Source organism: Megascapheus bottae, chromosome 3, assembly GCF_031878675.1.
Source record: "Megascapheus bottae isolate mThoBot1 chromosome 3, mThoBot2.hap1, whole genome shotgun sequence".
NCBI lineage: Eukaryota > Metazoa > Chordata > Mammalia > Rodentia > Geomyidae > Megascapheus > Megascapheus bottae.
The window spans coordinates 46,913,623-46,929,618 of NC_143511.1; the positions used below are offsets into that span (position 1 = coordinate 46,913,623).

The following is a 15,996-nucleotide window of genomic DNA, read 5'->3' on the forward strand; positions in this document are numbered from 1 at the left end:
TAAAGTTTAATTTAAGTAATCAAGTTTCTTCAGATTTATGCATAAGAATAAATCATGTATATCTATATATATTTATCTAGCTTTAAATATATATGATATATAATATGTACTTGCATAATTTTTGCCAGTCCTGGGGCTTAAATTCAGGGCTTGGGCACTGTCCCTGAATTTCTGCTCAAGGCTAGCACTTTTCCACTTGAGCCTCAGCACTAATTTCTGGCTCTTTTTGTGTATGTGGTAGTGAGGAATTGAACCCAGGGCTTTGTGCATGCTAGGCAAACACTCTACACTTGAATGCTCTTTTGGAAAAGCTATTTTCTTTTACTAAAATATCATTTTAAAATGTTTGTGTTTACAATAGGCAGTATTACATGTTGGTAGGGTTTGAAAAAAATTCATAAGTAAATGAGATAAGACATGTAAAATTCTATAAATTAATTATTGACTGTCAAATTAATTTTGACACCTATAGGTGTCTGCAAACCTTTGTTGCTAAATTGACACAATACTGAAAAGCCCCTTTTTACTTCTGTATCTTCGACAGGAAATTTATTCAAAATTAACAATGCAATATTAGATATTTTAATAATTCTAAAGAACAAAATAATTTTCTAATTATTAGAGAAAATTTTATTTGTGAAATGATTATTAGCAAAAAATAGAACTTTTAAAATTTTTCTGTGACTAATTTTTGTGTGTGTGTGCTAGTCCTTGGCACTATCTCTGAGCATTTTTGCTCAAGTCTCATACTATTACTTGATCCACAGCTCCACTTCCAGATTTTCAGTGACTAATTGGAGGTAAGAGTCTCATGAACTTTCCTTCCCAGGGTGTTTTCAAGTTGTAATCTTCATACCTTGGCTCCTGAGTAGTAAGGATTACTAATTTAAGCTGCTGGCTCCTGGCTTAAAGTTTCTGTAACTTTAAGAGTTATAGAGTAAATTTCTACCCAATGGGATTTACTTACTTGATTACTCTATATACCCCGTAAAGAGGACAGAATATATAAAGACACATAGTGTTCTAAGGGTCTATACATATATCTTCATAGACATATACAAACTATGAATGTAATATGTATGTATATGTATATACATATATAAACTAAATTTACTAAAAGTAGGTAGTACAATAGTTTGGAAGTATGTACATACATACAATCTGTCTCCTTAGAAACTCTACAAGAGTAATTTTTTTCTATGTATGTTTGGAATCTATATGTAAGTAGTCTGCTTTTCTGAAATTATCATTGGATGTATTTCCATCTCATTCATCAGCATATGGAGAATGTCAAAGTCAAAGGTATGTATATTTTTATAGTCAATGAATATTTCAAAATTTTCTTAGCAAATTTGTATCAGGTTATACTTCTATTACCATATTCTTAAAATACAGGGATCATGAACTATTCTCCATCCAACTTTTAAAATTTTGAGGCCTTTCTTAGAAATCCTTTTTGTGCTTCTTGTAAAAATCGAATAGATAAGTAAGCCACAGTCTACTGTGATTCAGGGAATGGAGTGGAATAGCACCTGCCACAAATACATATCCCTTAATAAAAACATTGAATACCATTTAGCATTTTTTTTGCAGTCCTGTGATTGAGCTGAAGGCCTGAGCACGGTCCTTGGACTTTCTCAAGGCTCGAGCTCTACCACTTGAGCCTCAGTACCACTTCCAGCTTTTTTCTATGTGTGAAGTACCGAAGAATTGAACTGGGGTCTTTGTGTGTGCTAGGCAAGCACTCTACCACTAGGCCAAACTTCCAGCCCTCTAGTTATTTTGGGTATATGTTTTGCTTTTTTTTTGTTTGAGATAGGATCTCACTGTATAAGCCTGGGCTTGCCTGGAACTTGCTATGTAGGATTCCCAAGAGCTGGAATTGCACAAATATCTGCCATTCTCTTATACTTAAAAATGTTTACACAGGGAACCAGTGGCTCATGCCTGTAATCACAGCTTCTTCACTGGCAGGCAGAAAACAGGAGAATCATGGCTGGAATGTATCCTGGCGAAAATATTCTATGAGACTCCATAGACATTTGCCAGGCATAGTGGCATGTGCCTAAGTTCTCAGCAATTATATAAAGCCTAAAGTAGGCAGATACTGGCTCAGGCATGTGTTTTGGAAGGAAGTGAGGTCCTATCTCTAAAATGGAGTAAAATGGACTAGTGGTGTGCCTCAAATCATGAAACTCCAGCCGAGGAAATGCTAGACACTGAGTTCCAACGCAGTACCACTGAAACAGCAACAGGAAAGGTATATAGTTGTACTGTGAAAAATGTAAAATAGTTCTGATAAATGTATTTCTAGTAAAGTGACAAAAATCTAGAGACATAAAACCAATTTAAAGAGATTGAGAGCATGCATAAATTATTTTTGTGGAAGACTGTACAAAGGTTAGTATGTACAAACATCTCAAATGGATTAAAATGCTATTTTTTTGTCGTCCTGGGGCATGAACTCAGGGCCTGGGTACTGTCTTTGGGTTTTCTCATGGATAGTCATCTATTCTTGAGCCTCAGCACCACTTCTGGCTTTTTCTGTGTATGTGATTACAAGGAATCGACCCAGGGTTTTGTGCATGCTAGGCTGTTGGGAGCTGAGTGTGGGGTCAGGCTGGCCCATGAATTTGCATCACTGAGTAAGATAACCACACAAGAAATGATCTGTCATGTATGACGCCTTGCCTATGAACTTTGAGCTATATCGTTGGTATTGTGAATCACTTTCTGCAGAGACTTGATTACCAGTAAGTACCAATGTGTTATTGCTTTATCATTTTTTGCTGAGGCTTGATTATCAATGTAACACCTGACAGGTTTTTGTTCTGTAGAGACTATATTAGACTGGAACAGGAAATAAACGGGTGCTCCAGTCTTAAGCTTCCAGACTTAGGCTGTAGTCTTGGGGCTGTTGCCCTCCCGACCCCATCTGAATCTTGTTTTTTCTTTTCTCATCCTCACCCCCTAAATAAGGTATCCTGCCTTGCTGCCGGCTGGCTCTGGCGCTAGGCCTACACTCTACCACTAAGCCACTCTCCCAGCCCTAAAATGCTATTATTTTAAAGCAAACCAAATATAACCTATTTTACAACTTTACATTATCTTCATTGCTCTTGGGTGAATTTGAGTTGCTATTTTCATAATATTTCTATTTTAAAGTTACTTACTAGAGAGTTTGGAAAAATGATGCATACTCTGTTGTTAGAAATGCTTATATTATTAGTATTAATTGCAGTAATATTGAAAATAATTTTGTTATGATTATAGTGCTGGTATCCATTTTTAATCTTTTTCTTTATTTTCTTAACCAATGTAATAGATTACCTTCTTTTTTTCCATTTTATTTTTTGTTATCGTGGTAATGAATAGAGGGGTTACAGTTACATTCATCAGATAGTAGTTGCATTACTTCTCACACATTGATACCCAGTATCCATTTTTTATTTCCCAGTCTTGGGCTTGAGCTCAGGGCCTGAGCACTGTTCTTGGACTTTCTCAAGGCTAACCTCAGCACCCCTTTGCTATTTTTTTATGTATGTGATGCCGAGAAATGGAACCCTGGTCTTCATGCGTGCTAGGCAAGCACTCCACCGCTAGACCAAACATCTGGCCCCCAAATATCCATTTTTAAAGCATTTTTCTTCCTGAATCTTTATTTAGTTTCTTGACCGATTAATTTTCGTATCCATAAATAAGATATAACCCACCAATGACAATGACAAAAAATTTAAGAACACTAAATTCTTCTGAAAGAACCTAGTTTGCTTATTACTTATACCAGTAAAGTGGAATTATGTTTCTCTTATTTTAAATTTTGAATTGACTGTATAAATTACTGAAAATTTAGTGACAGAATATTCCTATATTCTTCATATTGTTAATGAAAACCTAGCTAGCCTTAAAAATTATTTAGTATCTAATGAAAACTGTTTTCTAGTTGTACGTGTTTGTGTGTCAGTCCTGGACCTTAAATTGAAGTTCTGTGCTCTGATAATGAGCATTTGTGCTGAAGGCTAGCACTCTATCACGTGAGCTCCAACTCCATTCCTAGCTTTTTTAGTGGTTAATTTTAGGTAAGAATCTCATGGACTTTCTTGTTGGAGCTGGCTTGACTCTTGACCTTCAGATCTCAGCCTCCTGAGTAGCTAGGATTATAAACATGAGCCACCAGAATCTGACAAACATCATAATTTTGATTTTGAAAAAGCTGTACAGTGTTAAAAGCAGTGAGAATATGATACATATAGACTCTTTGGAAGAGCAATGTTGTAATTTTTTTTTTTGCCAGTTCTGGGGCTTGAACCAAGGGCCTAAACATTGTCCTTGGTTTTTCTCAAGGTTAGAGTTCTACCTCTTGAGCCATAGCACCATGTCTGGCCTTACCAATATATGTAATACAGAGTAATTGAGCCCAGGTCTTTGTATGTGCTAGGCAATCAGTTTACAACTAGGCCAAACTACAGGCCCTGTAAATTATTTTAAGTGTTCAAAAATGTAATGGAATAAATAATACAATGGTGAAAATACTGTAATAAAAACAACACCTTGAAGAAGAATTTTAGTAAGATGATAAAATAAAGGCTGGAAAACAAATTAGGTAATTAAATATATGGATAGTATAATATGTATTATCCCTAAAATTTCAAGTTAGAAATAGGAAATTTTGCTTTCCTTAAAAAAGAAAACAAAGTCAAAACTGGGAAAAATAGGATTACTTAGTTGTTTAGGACTTACATGTATACTTAGACACATGCATACAGATGCATACATATAAATCTGTATACATACATATATTCTCATTGTCCTTAGAAACATCATTTAGGAGGAATGGGAATCTAAAACATTAAGTGAAACTTAAGGCCCTATTTAAAAACTCTCTAACCCCCTATTACCCCTTATGAATTCATGGGACTTGAACTCTGGGTCTGGCCCTTGTACTGAGCTCTTCATCTCAAGGCTGCTTCCCTTTCTCTTGAGCTACAGTGGCACTTTCGATTTTCTGGTGGTTAAGAGTCTCACAGAATTTAGTGCCCGGGCTGGCTTTGAATAACAATCTTCAGATTTCAGCCTCCTGAGTAGCTAGGATTACAGGCATGAACCACTGCTACCGGCTTCCCTGTAACTTTTAAGTGAAAATACTTTCAGGGCTACTGCATCCATATTGATAATGTTCACACCATAAGATTTGACATTTCCAGGTGAGTAAGAACAAAAGCTTTTTTTCCACTATGATTAAATAACTTTAGCTTTTGGAAATGACGTGGTTACTTTTAAATAGAATATATACATTTAAATCTTATGATATCAAGTCAGTACAGATGGTAGAATTTCTATCATACTAATTTTCATTAATAGGTTTCTTATCAGCTTACTTTTTGTGAGACTTTGGTTGTTAAACTTTTAGGTCTAGCATTAGCAATTTACTTGGCACGTAAATAAGTTTTCAGAAGGGAATGCTGAATATTTTTTTACTTCTAAATATGTAAAAGTTCTTGTAGCATCATTATTAAGTTATGATTTATATATTATTTGACAGTTGGACGTAGTCTGTTACTATTTTCATTCTCTCAGGTTAATATTTTAGGATACTATGACTCTTGATGATTTAGTGATATGTTATTTCATGAGGAAATAGGTAAATTTATAGATGACTAGTGTATATCATAAAGCCATAATTTATAAGTTTCTTTCTAGTAAATCTGTATAAAACTGTTTATGGAAATATTTATATGTAGAGAGAGACTTGGTATTTAATTGAAGCATATCTTCGTGATAAACTTAGGTAATGATAGCTTTTTTTTTTAACAATGCAGTTCCTTTTGTGTGGTATGCATAACCTCTACTACTGAGCTGTGGTTCAGTTCCTTGTAGCTGTTTACTGTTAAAATGACTTTTCCATGAATGCTTATCATATATATATAATGTAATATATAGTATTTTCATGTGTTAGTCACTAATATATAACCGTGCCTATATATTTATTAAAAACAGGTGTCTCAACCGCCATCACTAACAAGCTTAGAAACACTAATGGTCTCACAGAAGTCTGAAATTGAGTATTTACAAGAGAAACTGAAAACTGCAAATCAAAAGCTTTCAGAGAATAACTGCACCATTTTTTCAGAAAAGAGCATTATGAAAAGTATTGAAGGAAAACAGAAGGTAGGGCTCTCTAGTCATTTTGTGAGTTTTTCTGGATGAGGATGGCAAGGCAAAAGAGGAAGTTAACAAATGAACAGTGCTATGTACTTCTTTGTTTATATTTACTGAATATGAAAATATTATATGCTAAATGATTATTAGAAGGCCATCCTAGGAGTAGGAAATGTTTCCTTTGAAAGACTAAATCATATGATCCATATTTAATTAAGTATATTGTTAGTATTACTGTTTTGTCAGTGAATTATATAATTAAATTAAAAACTTTCATAAATATCTTTATGATAACATGGTACAGTATTGGTTATTTCTTTGAAAATGATATTATTTCTCAATTTCTAAATTTCATTGAGATTTAAAGTATTTCTAAACTTTCTAAATTTGTGAACTTTCTAAAATTTCTAAATTTTCATATTAGTCTAATATGGTATTTAATATATGGTCAATGTGGAATATAAAATGATAAATGTATTTTAGCAGTCATGTACATGCTTTGGTATTTTTATAGGTTTAAAGGGTAACAACAGAGAAAAATTAACATGTTTTATATTACATGTTCTCATTACTGTTTTGAGTTTCCTTTTTTAGTATTCATTACATATTGGAGTTATGCATCAAAGGATTCTCCAGATTGTAGGCTAATGCAAAAATTAAATTATACTTACAGCAGTTTTATTAGTTATATTATTTCCACATAAATTTGAAAGGACATTTCTCTAAAAGTAAGGACATTTAGATTATTTTTCTTAAAACTGTTATATCAGCAAAACAGGAAGAATTTATATATATATTTAAAACAAACTTTTTGAGATAATTTTTATTTTTCCATTTTTTCTTGAGTAAAACAAACTGTCTTCCTAAAGGAAGCATTTGAAATTAGACCCATGACTCTGTGTTTACTCTTAAAAATCCCTGTACTATTGTTAGTTATTCTCAGAGAAATAAATTGTATTCATTTATAAATTCATAACTGCATCATACATGTCTTTCCATGTTTAAGTTAAACATTTTTATTAAACAGAAATGCAACATTATAGGACTTCCTTTATTTGCTTGTTGTATTGCTAAAGTCTAAAAATATACTACATGGTGGATAGTCTTCTTTTAATAAAAGTAAAGAAAGAGAACGTATTTTATACAGTTTTTTTTTTGTAAGGACATACATTAGGATGAACACTATGTTGCCCAGGTTAATAGCTGCCTTCTCATATTACTTCTCCAGATTGGTATATGAAACTGTACATAATATAAACACACATTCTTGTCTCTAGTTAGCCACATTATAGTTAATGACCATATGGTCATTATGGTATAAGATCTACTGTCTGTTGTATTTATATTCCTCTAGCATATTGTTCCTTCAACTTCACAGTGTGTTAAACTATTTCAAAGGGAAAAAAAAATCCTTTCCCTCTTGTTTCTGGTTGTCCTATCAAGTGTAACCTTGGACCCTTATAGAGCAATTAGACCAGCCTCTATCCCCTCCTTTGTAATGAGGTTTCTTGCATTTCTGAGTCTATAACCCTTTAGTCTTCCCTAATGGGACATCATTATTCTGAAAGAAACAATGTAAATGTAAATGAATATTCTCATTAACGAGTCACAGAGAAACCTTTAGTGGTAGCACTGTGGTAATTTTGCTTGTTATTTCTCTGGTATTCCATGCAGGACTTTTTTTTTATAATTCATTATTAGTATTCAAAATTACTTGTTCTTTAATTTTGCATGTCTTTCATAATCCAGTGTTTCAACTAGTTCAACCATGTCCTTGTTTTATTCTCGAGGAACCACCTGTGAAACGTTCAAGGTCTTTGTCCCCAAAGAGCTCTTTCTTGGACTCTGAGAAACTAAAAAAGCTAAAAATGGCTGAAAGAAAGATTCAAAACTTAGAGAAGACACTACAACTAAAGGTGAACATTAAATCATTTCTTTAGTAGTTACCATGCAAATATAAAAATATACCAAAGTAAACATTCATTTCACATATTACTATTTGTCGTTTTTCTTGCCTGGATTTAATTGCCTGAAAAGAACATGTACTCTATCTCTTGATGGGTTTTTTTTTTGTATATTTCTATAGATCCTAATGTCTTGAAATATTTGCTTCTTGAAATGAAATATTCACTACTTTCAATTTATTTTTATTTTTGTTGTAAGTTGGTAATGGATTTATTGTTTCTCAGAGGCATAGAACTCTTAAGAAGAGGAAAGAGAATTTATTGTTTGTTTACATTTAATATATATTATCTATCTTTAAAACTAAAAGTGAGTTTTAAAACAGTAATAATTTGGGTCACTTATAGTTATCCTGTATGTAAAACTTAGTTATTCAGAGCTGAGGGTGTGACTTAATAATACAATCATTTTTCAACATGAAAGGTATAGAGTTTTATACACTTCCACAAAAAATACATACACATGTACATATTTACATATTGAAGGTGTCAATTTAACACTAGTATTTTGTCCAGACATGGTGGCTTGCTTTTGTGATCCCAGATTTAGGGGGGAAGAAGGTAAAAAGTTCTTTCAAAGGCAGACTCAGGCCTAAGTGCAAGAACCTGTCTAAAAACCAACTCTAGCAAAAAGGCCTTAGGACATAGCTCAGGTAGTAGTGTTAGTAATTGTGAGGCCTATGTTCAATATTTAGTACTCTAAAAATTCATTATTTTATCATTTCAACTGAGTTTGTCCCATAAGATAACATTTGAAAGGGTTCACTGTCCACATTTAAAAATAAACATATATTGTATTATTTTGGCTTTGAGAGGTTAGACATCCCAATTTATACTTCATCAATTCTTTTTATCAGAGGATGTTCTTCATGCATACAGTTCTCTCTCTATATATAGTCTACTTGAGTCAGATAAGACAAAAAAAATGTGTGAAAGAATCTGGAATAGTCAGGCACAGGTGGCTCATGCCCGTAATCCTATCTGCTCAGAAGGCTGAAATCTGAAGATTATGGTTCACAGCCAGCCCAGGCATAAAAATTCATGAGACTCTCATCTCTAGTTCACCACCAGAAAACCAGAAGTGGATCTAAGGCTCCATGTGGTAGAGTGCCTGTTAGCCTGAGCTGAAGAGTTCAGAGACAATGCCCTGGCCCACGTCCAACAGGAAAAACAAAACAAAACAAAAAGTGGTGCTGTACACTGGAGCTACCATTTCTTATGTCAGATCATTTTTTTTTTTTTTGGAGAGTGTCACCACCCTCTTTACCCCAGTTTCCCCTTCCCACAACTCACATAGGTCATTTTCTATATAATGGGTGATGAATAGCATGATTGCATTTGTTTATCTAACTGTAATTCTGATGTCATGAATGATGTAACCGAACAACTTCTAAAATAAAATTTAGTACATTGGAGCTTTATACAATTCTTCATTGATTTTCATGCATTTGGTAACTTGATTCTGTTAGCACTTCTTAGTGCTGTTTAACTGTGTGTCAAAGATAGTTAACATGTATTTTTCAAAATCATGATATATAAGTATTTTATGAAATATGCTGAAATTTAATAGTCTTAATGGAATTCTTTGCATTTTATTAAGTACCTTATTTTTATTTATATAAACTCTTGTTCAAATTCTGTTAAGATTGAGTCACTGCATAACCAACAGAATTTATGCTGCTTTTATTTACCTTATTCTCATTGAGATTTTATCCAAACAAGACTAGATAAAAACTTTCTATCTTATGAAATTAAAATAAGTTTACAAATATTTTTGAAGAAAGTTAGCTGATACAAATTCTCCATTTCCTAATTTTTTTTAGTCAGTTAAACTTGCTTGTACACAAAACTACAAAATTTGTAGTTTAGCAATTTTAGGGTGATCTACGGTATGAATCTTACTCATTTGCTACTAGATATAGGTTGTAATATTTTTGTATGGTTCCTTTGAGTTAGTGATATGAAAGGTATCATTAACATACTTGATTTGTTTTTAAGGAAGTTGGTGGTAATATTTCCTAAATTAAGCACAATTTTGGTTTTGATCTCATATGTCAAGTAAGATATAAAGAGTTATTACTTCTTTAAAGATTATCAACTTTTGACAACTTCATCTGACATCTGTTCTTGTAGGATTAAATAGGAAACTTTTTGTGAAATCTTTGTAATCTAACATTCACATTTTTGTAAAATTTTACTGTTTTTGGAGTAGGATAACTGAACACTAGTGCCAGGATTAATTTAGTACATTAAATTAGTTATATATGGGTTCAACTATCTTTTTTTTTTTTTTTGCCAGTCCTGGCCTTGAGCTCAGGGCCTGAGCACTGTCCTTGGACTTTCTCAAGGCTAGAGCTCTACCACTTGAGCCTCAGCACCACTTCCAGCTTTTTTTGTATGTTTGTGGTACCAAGGAATCGAACCGGGTCTTCGTGCATGCTAGGCAAGCACTTTAACCACTAGGCCAAACTCCCAGCCGGGTTCAACTATCTTTTAAAAATGATTAGCATTTCTGGGGGAAAACAAGATGATTAGGAAGGAGACCGGGAAGGAAAGGAGGATAAAAACATGAGAAGGTCTATCAAAAGTTTGAGAAGCCTCATACCCACTACCTGACGAATGTAACTGTAACCCCTCTACACATTATCCTGACAATAAAATACAATAAAACTATTAGTATTTCTGCTACATTTATTTATAAATAGTTTTTAGTTTGGTTTTAGTATATTGTTTAACTTTATACACTTTAATTAATTAATTAATTAATTAATTTTGCCATTCCTGAGGCTTAAACTCAGGGCCTAGGCACTGTCCTTGGGTTTTCTCAAGGCTAGTGCTCTACCACTTGAACCACAGCATATTTGGCTTCTTCTGCATATGTGGTACTGAGGAATCAAACCCAGAGCTTTGTACCTGCTGGGCAAGCACTCTACCACTAGGCCAACCCCAGCCCCTAGTTTAACTTTTAATATTTCTAAAACTTCTGTAAATATTTTAGTGTTAGAGATAAAAAATCAAGCACCAAGTAAAATTAAAGCAAAAAACGCATTACTAGTTAATGGAAATAGCTACTTATTTGAATTACTACAGGAAAACTAAAACTATTTGCTGCTATTGAACATTTTTGTTAAGTCTTTAGGAATCATCAGTGGCCGCATTCAGTGCTATTATTAGTATGTCTCCTTTAATAGCATATTGGAAATGATACATGGGATTTGAAATATTTCCTAGTGAGCCTAAATTCTTTCTTTAATGGCATGGTGAAATTAGTTGGTGTTTTAGAATTAAGGAAAACAATGCGCATAAATTCAATGCTCAATGGTAGCTGATATGATACTGGCAATTTTTAGAATACTGACAGTGCTGGGCTAGAAGTTTGGCCTAGTGGTAGAATGCTTGCCTAGTACACGTGAAGACCCGAATTCAATTCCTCGGTACCATATACATAGAAAAAAGCTGGAAATGGTGCTGTGGCTCAAGTGGTAGAGCTCTATCCCTGAGAAAACCTAAGAACAGTGCTCAGGCCCTGATTTCAAGTCCCAACTGGCAAAAAAAAAAAAAAAGAATACTGGCAGTAAAAGCCACTAGCTAAAAAGTGACAGTTTAACTCTCAAAATGTGCCTAGCCTGGATTGAGATGTAATGTTCAATGTAGAATATACATCAGACTGTGTAAAAAGTACAGGGCAGGGGCCGGGAGTTTGGCCTAGTGGTAGAGTGCTTGCCTGGCGTGCATGAAGGCCCAGGTTCATTTCCTCGGTACCACATAAGGCTCAAGTGATAGAGCTCTAGCCTTGAGAAAGCCCAAGGACAGTGCTCAGGCCCTGAGCTCAAGCCCAGGACTGGCAAAAACAAAAAATTACAGGGCAAAGTGAATGTAAATTATCCTGTTGACAATGTTTTTTTCTCATATATTTTTATTGTAATTAATAGAAGGGTTACATGATATTTGCCAGATAGATGGTGCATCAATTCCCATACATTGATACTCTTTCAAATGTCTTGGTCCCCATTTCCCACCCCCCCACCCCACCCCTCATCTTGTTTTCCCCCATTCCCTATCCAATTTCAAATAACCAAATACAAATATATCCAATATATCAGGTAACAAAGTGAGATACTGTAACAATATGAGATAACCAAGGGACAGCAAAAGAGATGAGAGATAGCATAGTACCTTAAGAACAACAATCATTCATTATATGGCTTATGTTTCTATATCCTAGAGATCCTTTCATTTAGCATCCTACTATATGGCCTTTTTGTATCAAGGTTTTGCTCTATTGCAAATCTCTGCTAGGAGAGCCCAAGGTTTCTACTGATTATGACAAATGAGGGAAACCATTGAGCCTAAGTTCCTTTGAGTCTGGCTTACTTCACTTAATATGATCTTTCCTAAGTCTTTCCATTTCCTTACAAATGGGGCGATGTCATTCTTTCTGACAGCAGCATAGAATTCCATTGTGTACAAATACCACATCTTGTTGATCTACTCATCAACTGAGGGACATCTAGGTTGGTTCCATATCTTTGCTATAGTAAATAGTGCTGCAATGAACATTGTTGTGCTGGTGGATTTAGTATGTCTTTGTTTCTGGATGATTGGGTAAATGCCAAGTAGTGGAATTACTGGGTCATAGGGGAGCTCTATGTTTAGTCTTTTGAGGAACTGCCATACTGCTTTCCATAGTGGTTGAACGAGTTTGCACTCCCACCAACAGTGTAGTAGTGATCCCTCCTGGCCACATCCCCTCCCAATGTCATTCTTTAAAGAAATAGAAGAGGCAATCCAAAATTTCATATGAAATAATAAAAGACCCCGTATAGCAAAAACACTTCTTAGCAGAAAGAACAGCGCAGGAGGAATTTCAATTCCAAACTATAGACTGTATTACAGAGCTATAATTATCAAAATAGCTTGGTACTGGCACAAGAACAGGCCTGAAGACCAATGGAATAGAACTGAAGACCCAGATATTAAACCACAGACCTATGGTCACCTAATCTTTGACAAGGGAGCCAAAAAATAGAATGGAACAAAGATAGCCTCTTCAACAAGTGGTGCTGGCAGAACTGGTTAAGCTCCTGCAGAAAACTAAAGTTGGATGCTTCTTTGTCACCCTGTACTAGAATTAACTCCAAATGGATTCAAGACCTGGAGGTAAAAGCCGACACTCTGAAAACTTTACAAGAAGGAATAGGAGATACTCTAGCTCTCCTTGGCACAGGTCGAAACTTTCTTAATAAGGACCAAGAATCACAACAAATTAGAGATAAGTGGGACTGCATTAAACTGCAGAGCTTTTGTATGGCAAAGGACATAGCTAGTAGGAAGCCTACAGAGTGGGAGAAGATCTTCACCAACCATACAACAGACAAAGGCCTCATATCTAAAATATATCAACAGCTCAAAAAAATGAATCAATCCAAAACTAATCTCCAAAGTAACAACCATCCCATTAAAAGATGGGCCAAAGGCTTAAAGAGAGTCTTCTCTGAAGAAGAAACAAAAATGGCCTATAGACACATGAAGAAATGCTCAACATCTCTGGTCATAAAAGAAATGCAAATCAAAACAACTCTAAGATTCCACCTCACTCCAGTTAGAATGGCCAGGATCAAGAAATCTAATACTTAATATCTTACATACTATTGGCCCCTTATTTGCAGTTATTCAACAAAAGAAACAAAATTAAACTCAGTATCTGGAAGTTTGACTTTTTAAAATTTAATAAATGGCACTGCTTCTTAACATGTTTGCAATACTTGATACTTTTATACATTCTGAAACACTTTGAATTAACATCTGTTTTATATACCCCTGTGAGAAGAATTCATTCTCGTACTTTTGAGTTATCAAGCACTTCCATTTCCACAAGGCTTGTATAATACTGTACTGCGTGATATGTATAATATTCACTGTGTCCTGTTAGTTACTTAAAAGCAAAATCCTAATGGAAGTCTAATCAAAGCAGAAAGTAGAAGTATTCATCCTGATGAAACAGATGCAACTGCGCCAAAGTTTTGGAAAGTCTATAAAGCATTGTTTCACTACTTAGATGAGACACAAATGGCCATGAAAACTGGATTCCAAAGGCAAGAACATCGCTGTTAATACCTAGGAGCAAGAAAGAGTAAAAAAGGCAAACTTTTGCTTTGTGCCACTGCAAGACATATGTAATGCCTTTGTTTTCCATATTATTTATACCTGCAAATAAACATACAAATTCATTCATATAGAGATATGAACATTTGTTTTAATTGAAGGAACTGAAGAAGTTTCATATTAGAGAAACTTAGTTCATAAATATGTGAATTTCTTTTAAAGATTAAGAATCTGGCCTTTTATCAGTTTATTTACATCTAATGAATAATGATAATATTTAATATAATATTTATTTCATGCTATACTTTTAGGAGTTGCTGGCTCTCTTTAATGAGCGATAGCCAATAAACATTTATACCTTCTTCAAGAGTACTAAACCTATTTCTCTCCTTTCAGGTTTTAATGATTAAATCCCTCAAAACAGAAATTATGTTTTTAATGTAGATTGAGTTTTATTTTCTTCCTTCTGTGAACTTCTTGTGCTATATTATGTATTCAATTCTGAGTCAAGGTCCTAAAAATCCTACTTTGATTATTGTCCTTACATTTTAACAAGCTAATCATTTATTATATGTTGGGGAAAAAAGTAAGTTTACAAAAAATACTTATGGATTTTTTGTATATGTATATATATATATACACAGACATATATTATAAAGTCCTAATCCATGGAAAGAAAAGAAACTAATTTGACAGCAAATTTGGAAATTATTTGAATACAATAAGAAATTCAGTGAGCTGAGCAAATTATACAATCAGATTTACTGTATTTGTTATTTGAGGAATTACTTCCCTTTTGCTTAAGAAATGTAAAGGCATTCATTTTTCACATTGTTTTCCTTCGGATTCACTTAGATTAGTAACCTTTTACATAAAACAATACTTTCTTTAAACTTGTAAACCTTCTTTGTATTGTATAGTGCCAAGAAAATGATGAGCTAAGAGATGCCCATGAAAAACGCAAAGAAAGACTACAGATGTTACAGACCAACTACAGAGCAGTAAAAGAGCAATTAAAACAGTGGGAAGAAGGCAGTGGCATGTGAGTTACATGGCTCATAAAGACATTTCCCTAAATATTAAATGGAATGGTGTAGAATTATATAGTTGTTTTAATGGCTTTTGTTTGGATTTAAACACATTATTTGGCAGTCAGATCTTTATTATAAATTTTATAAATGCAGAATGTAACAAATGAAAACAGAATTGTGTTAACCATACTATAGATTTTCCTATCATTTGAAGGTGTCAGTTGCAGTAGCTAATTAAGAATTATCGCATATATCTTAATATTTTAAGTAAAGAACATATTTAAGCAAAAATACTATCAAGAAAGTTATTATATAAATCTGCTTTTAAATAAGTAAAATATAAATATTATTTTTTGTGATGCAGAGTGTTTTAAGTTTTATTAAAAAGATAAGAAGAAATGTAAAATCCACATATAATAGCTGTCTTAAGATTATTTTAACCTACAACACAGTTTGAAGATCTTTACAATCTATCAGTTTGTTCTCCTGCTTATCTGAATGAATTGGCGGTCTCAGTTCAATTGCTCGGAACAGGTGTTCAGAACTTGGTTAGTTGTAAGTGGCTCCCCTGTTAACAGTTTCAACAGAGGGCAAAGAACTGAATGAGTACAGAAAATCTACTACCATCTCATCTTTTGAGATGGATCCTTTAGGGCAATGTTGATGATATACATTGGTCTGTTCTGTAGAGAAATATTGTTTCCAAATTGGCCAGTATAGAATTTTTAAAAAATAAAAAT

At 33.7% G+C, this 15,996-nt stretch overlaps 1 protein-coding gene across 1 annotated transcript in view; it reads left to right on the forward strand.

Annotated features, from left to right (window-relative positions):
• The window catches only part of Cntln (centlein), a 197,786-nt gene that overhangs the window by 83,316 nt on the left and 98,474 nt on the right, over window positions 1–15,996 (forward strand). Inside the window, exons 9-11 of the mRNA XM_090330032.1 lie at window positions 5,998–6,168; window positions 7,950–8,075; window positions 15,146–15,267. Of these exons, the coding sequence (XP_090186158.1) occupies window positions 5,998–6,168; window positions 7,950–8,075; window positions 15,146–15,267 (419 nt within the window). The remainder of the gene's footprint in view (window positions 1–5,997; window positions 6,169–7,949; window positions 8,076–15,145; window positions 15,268–15,996) is intronic.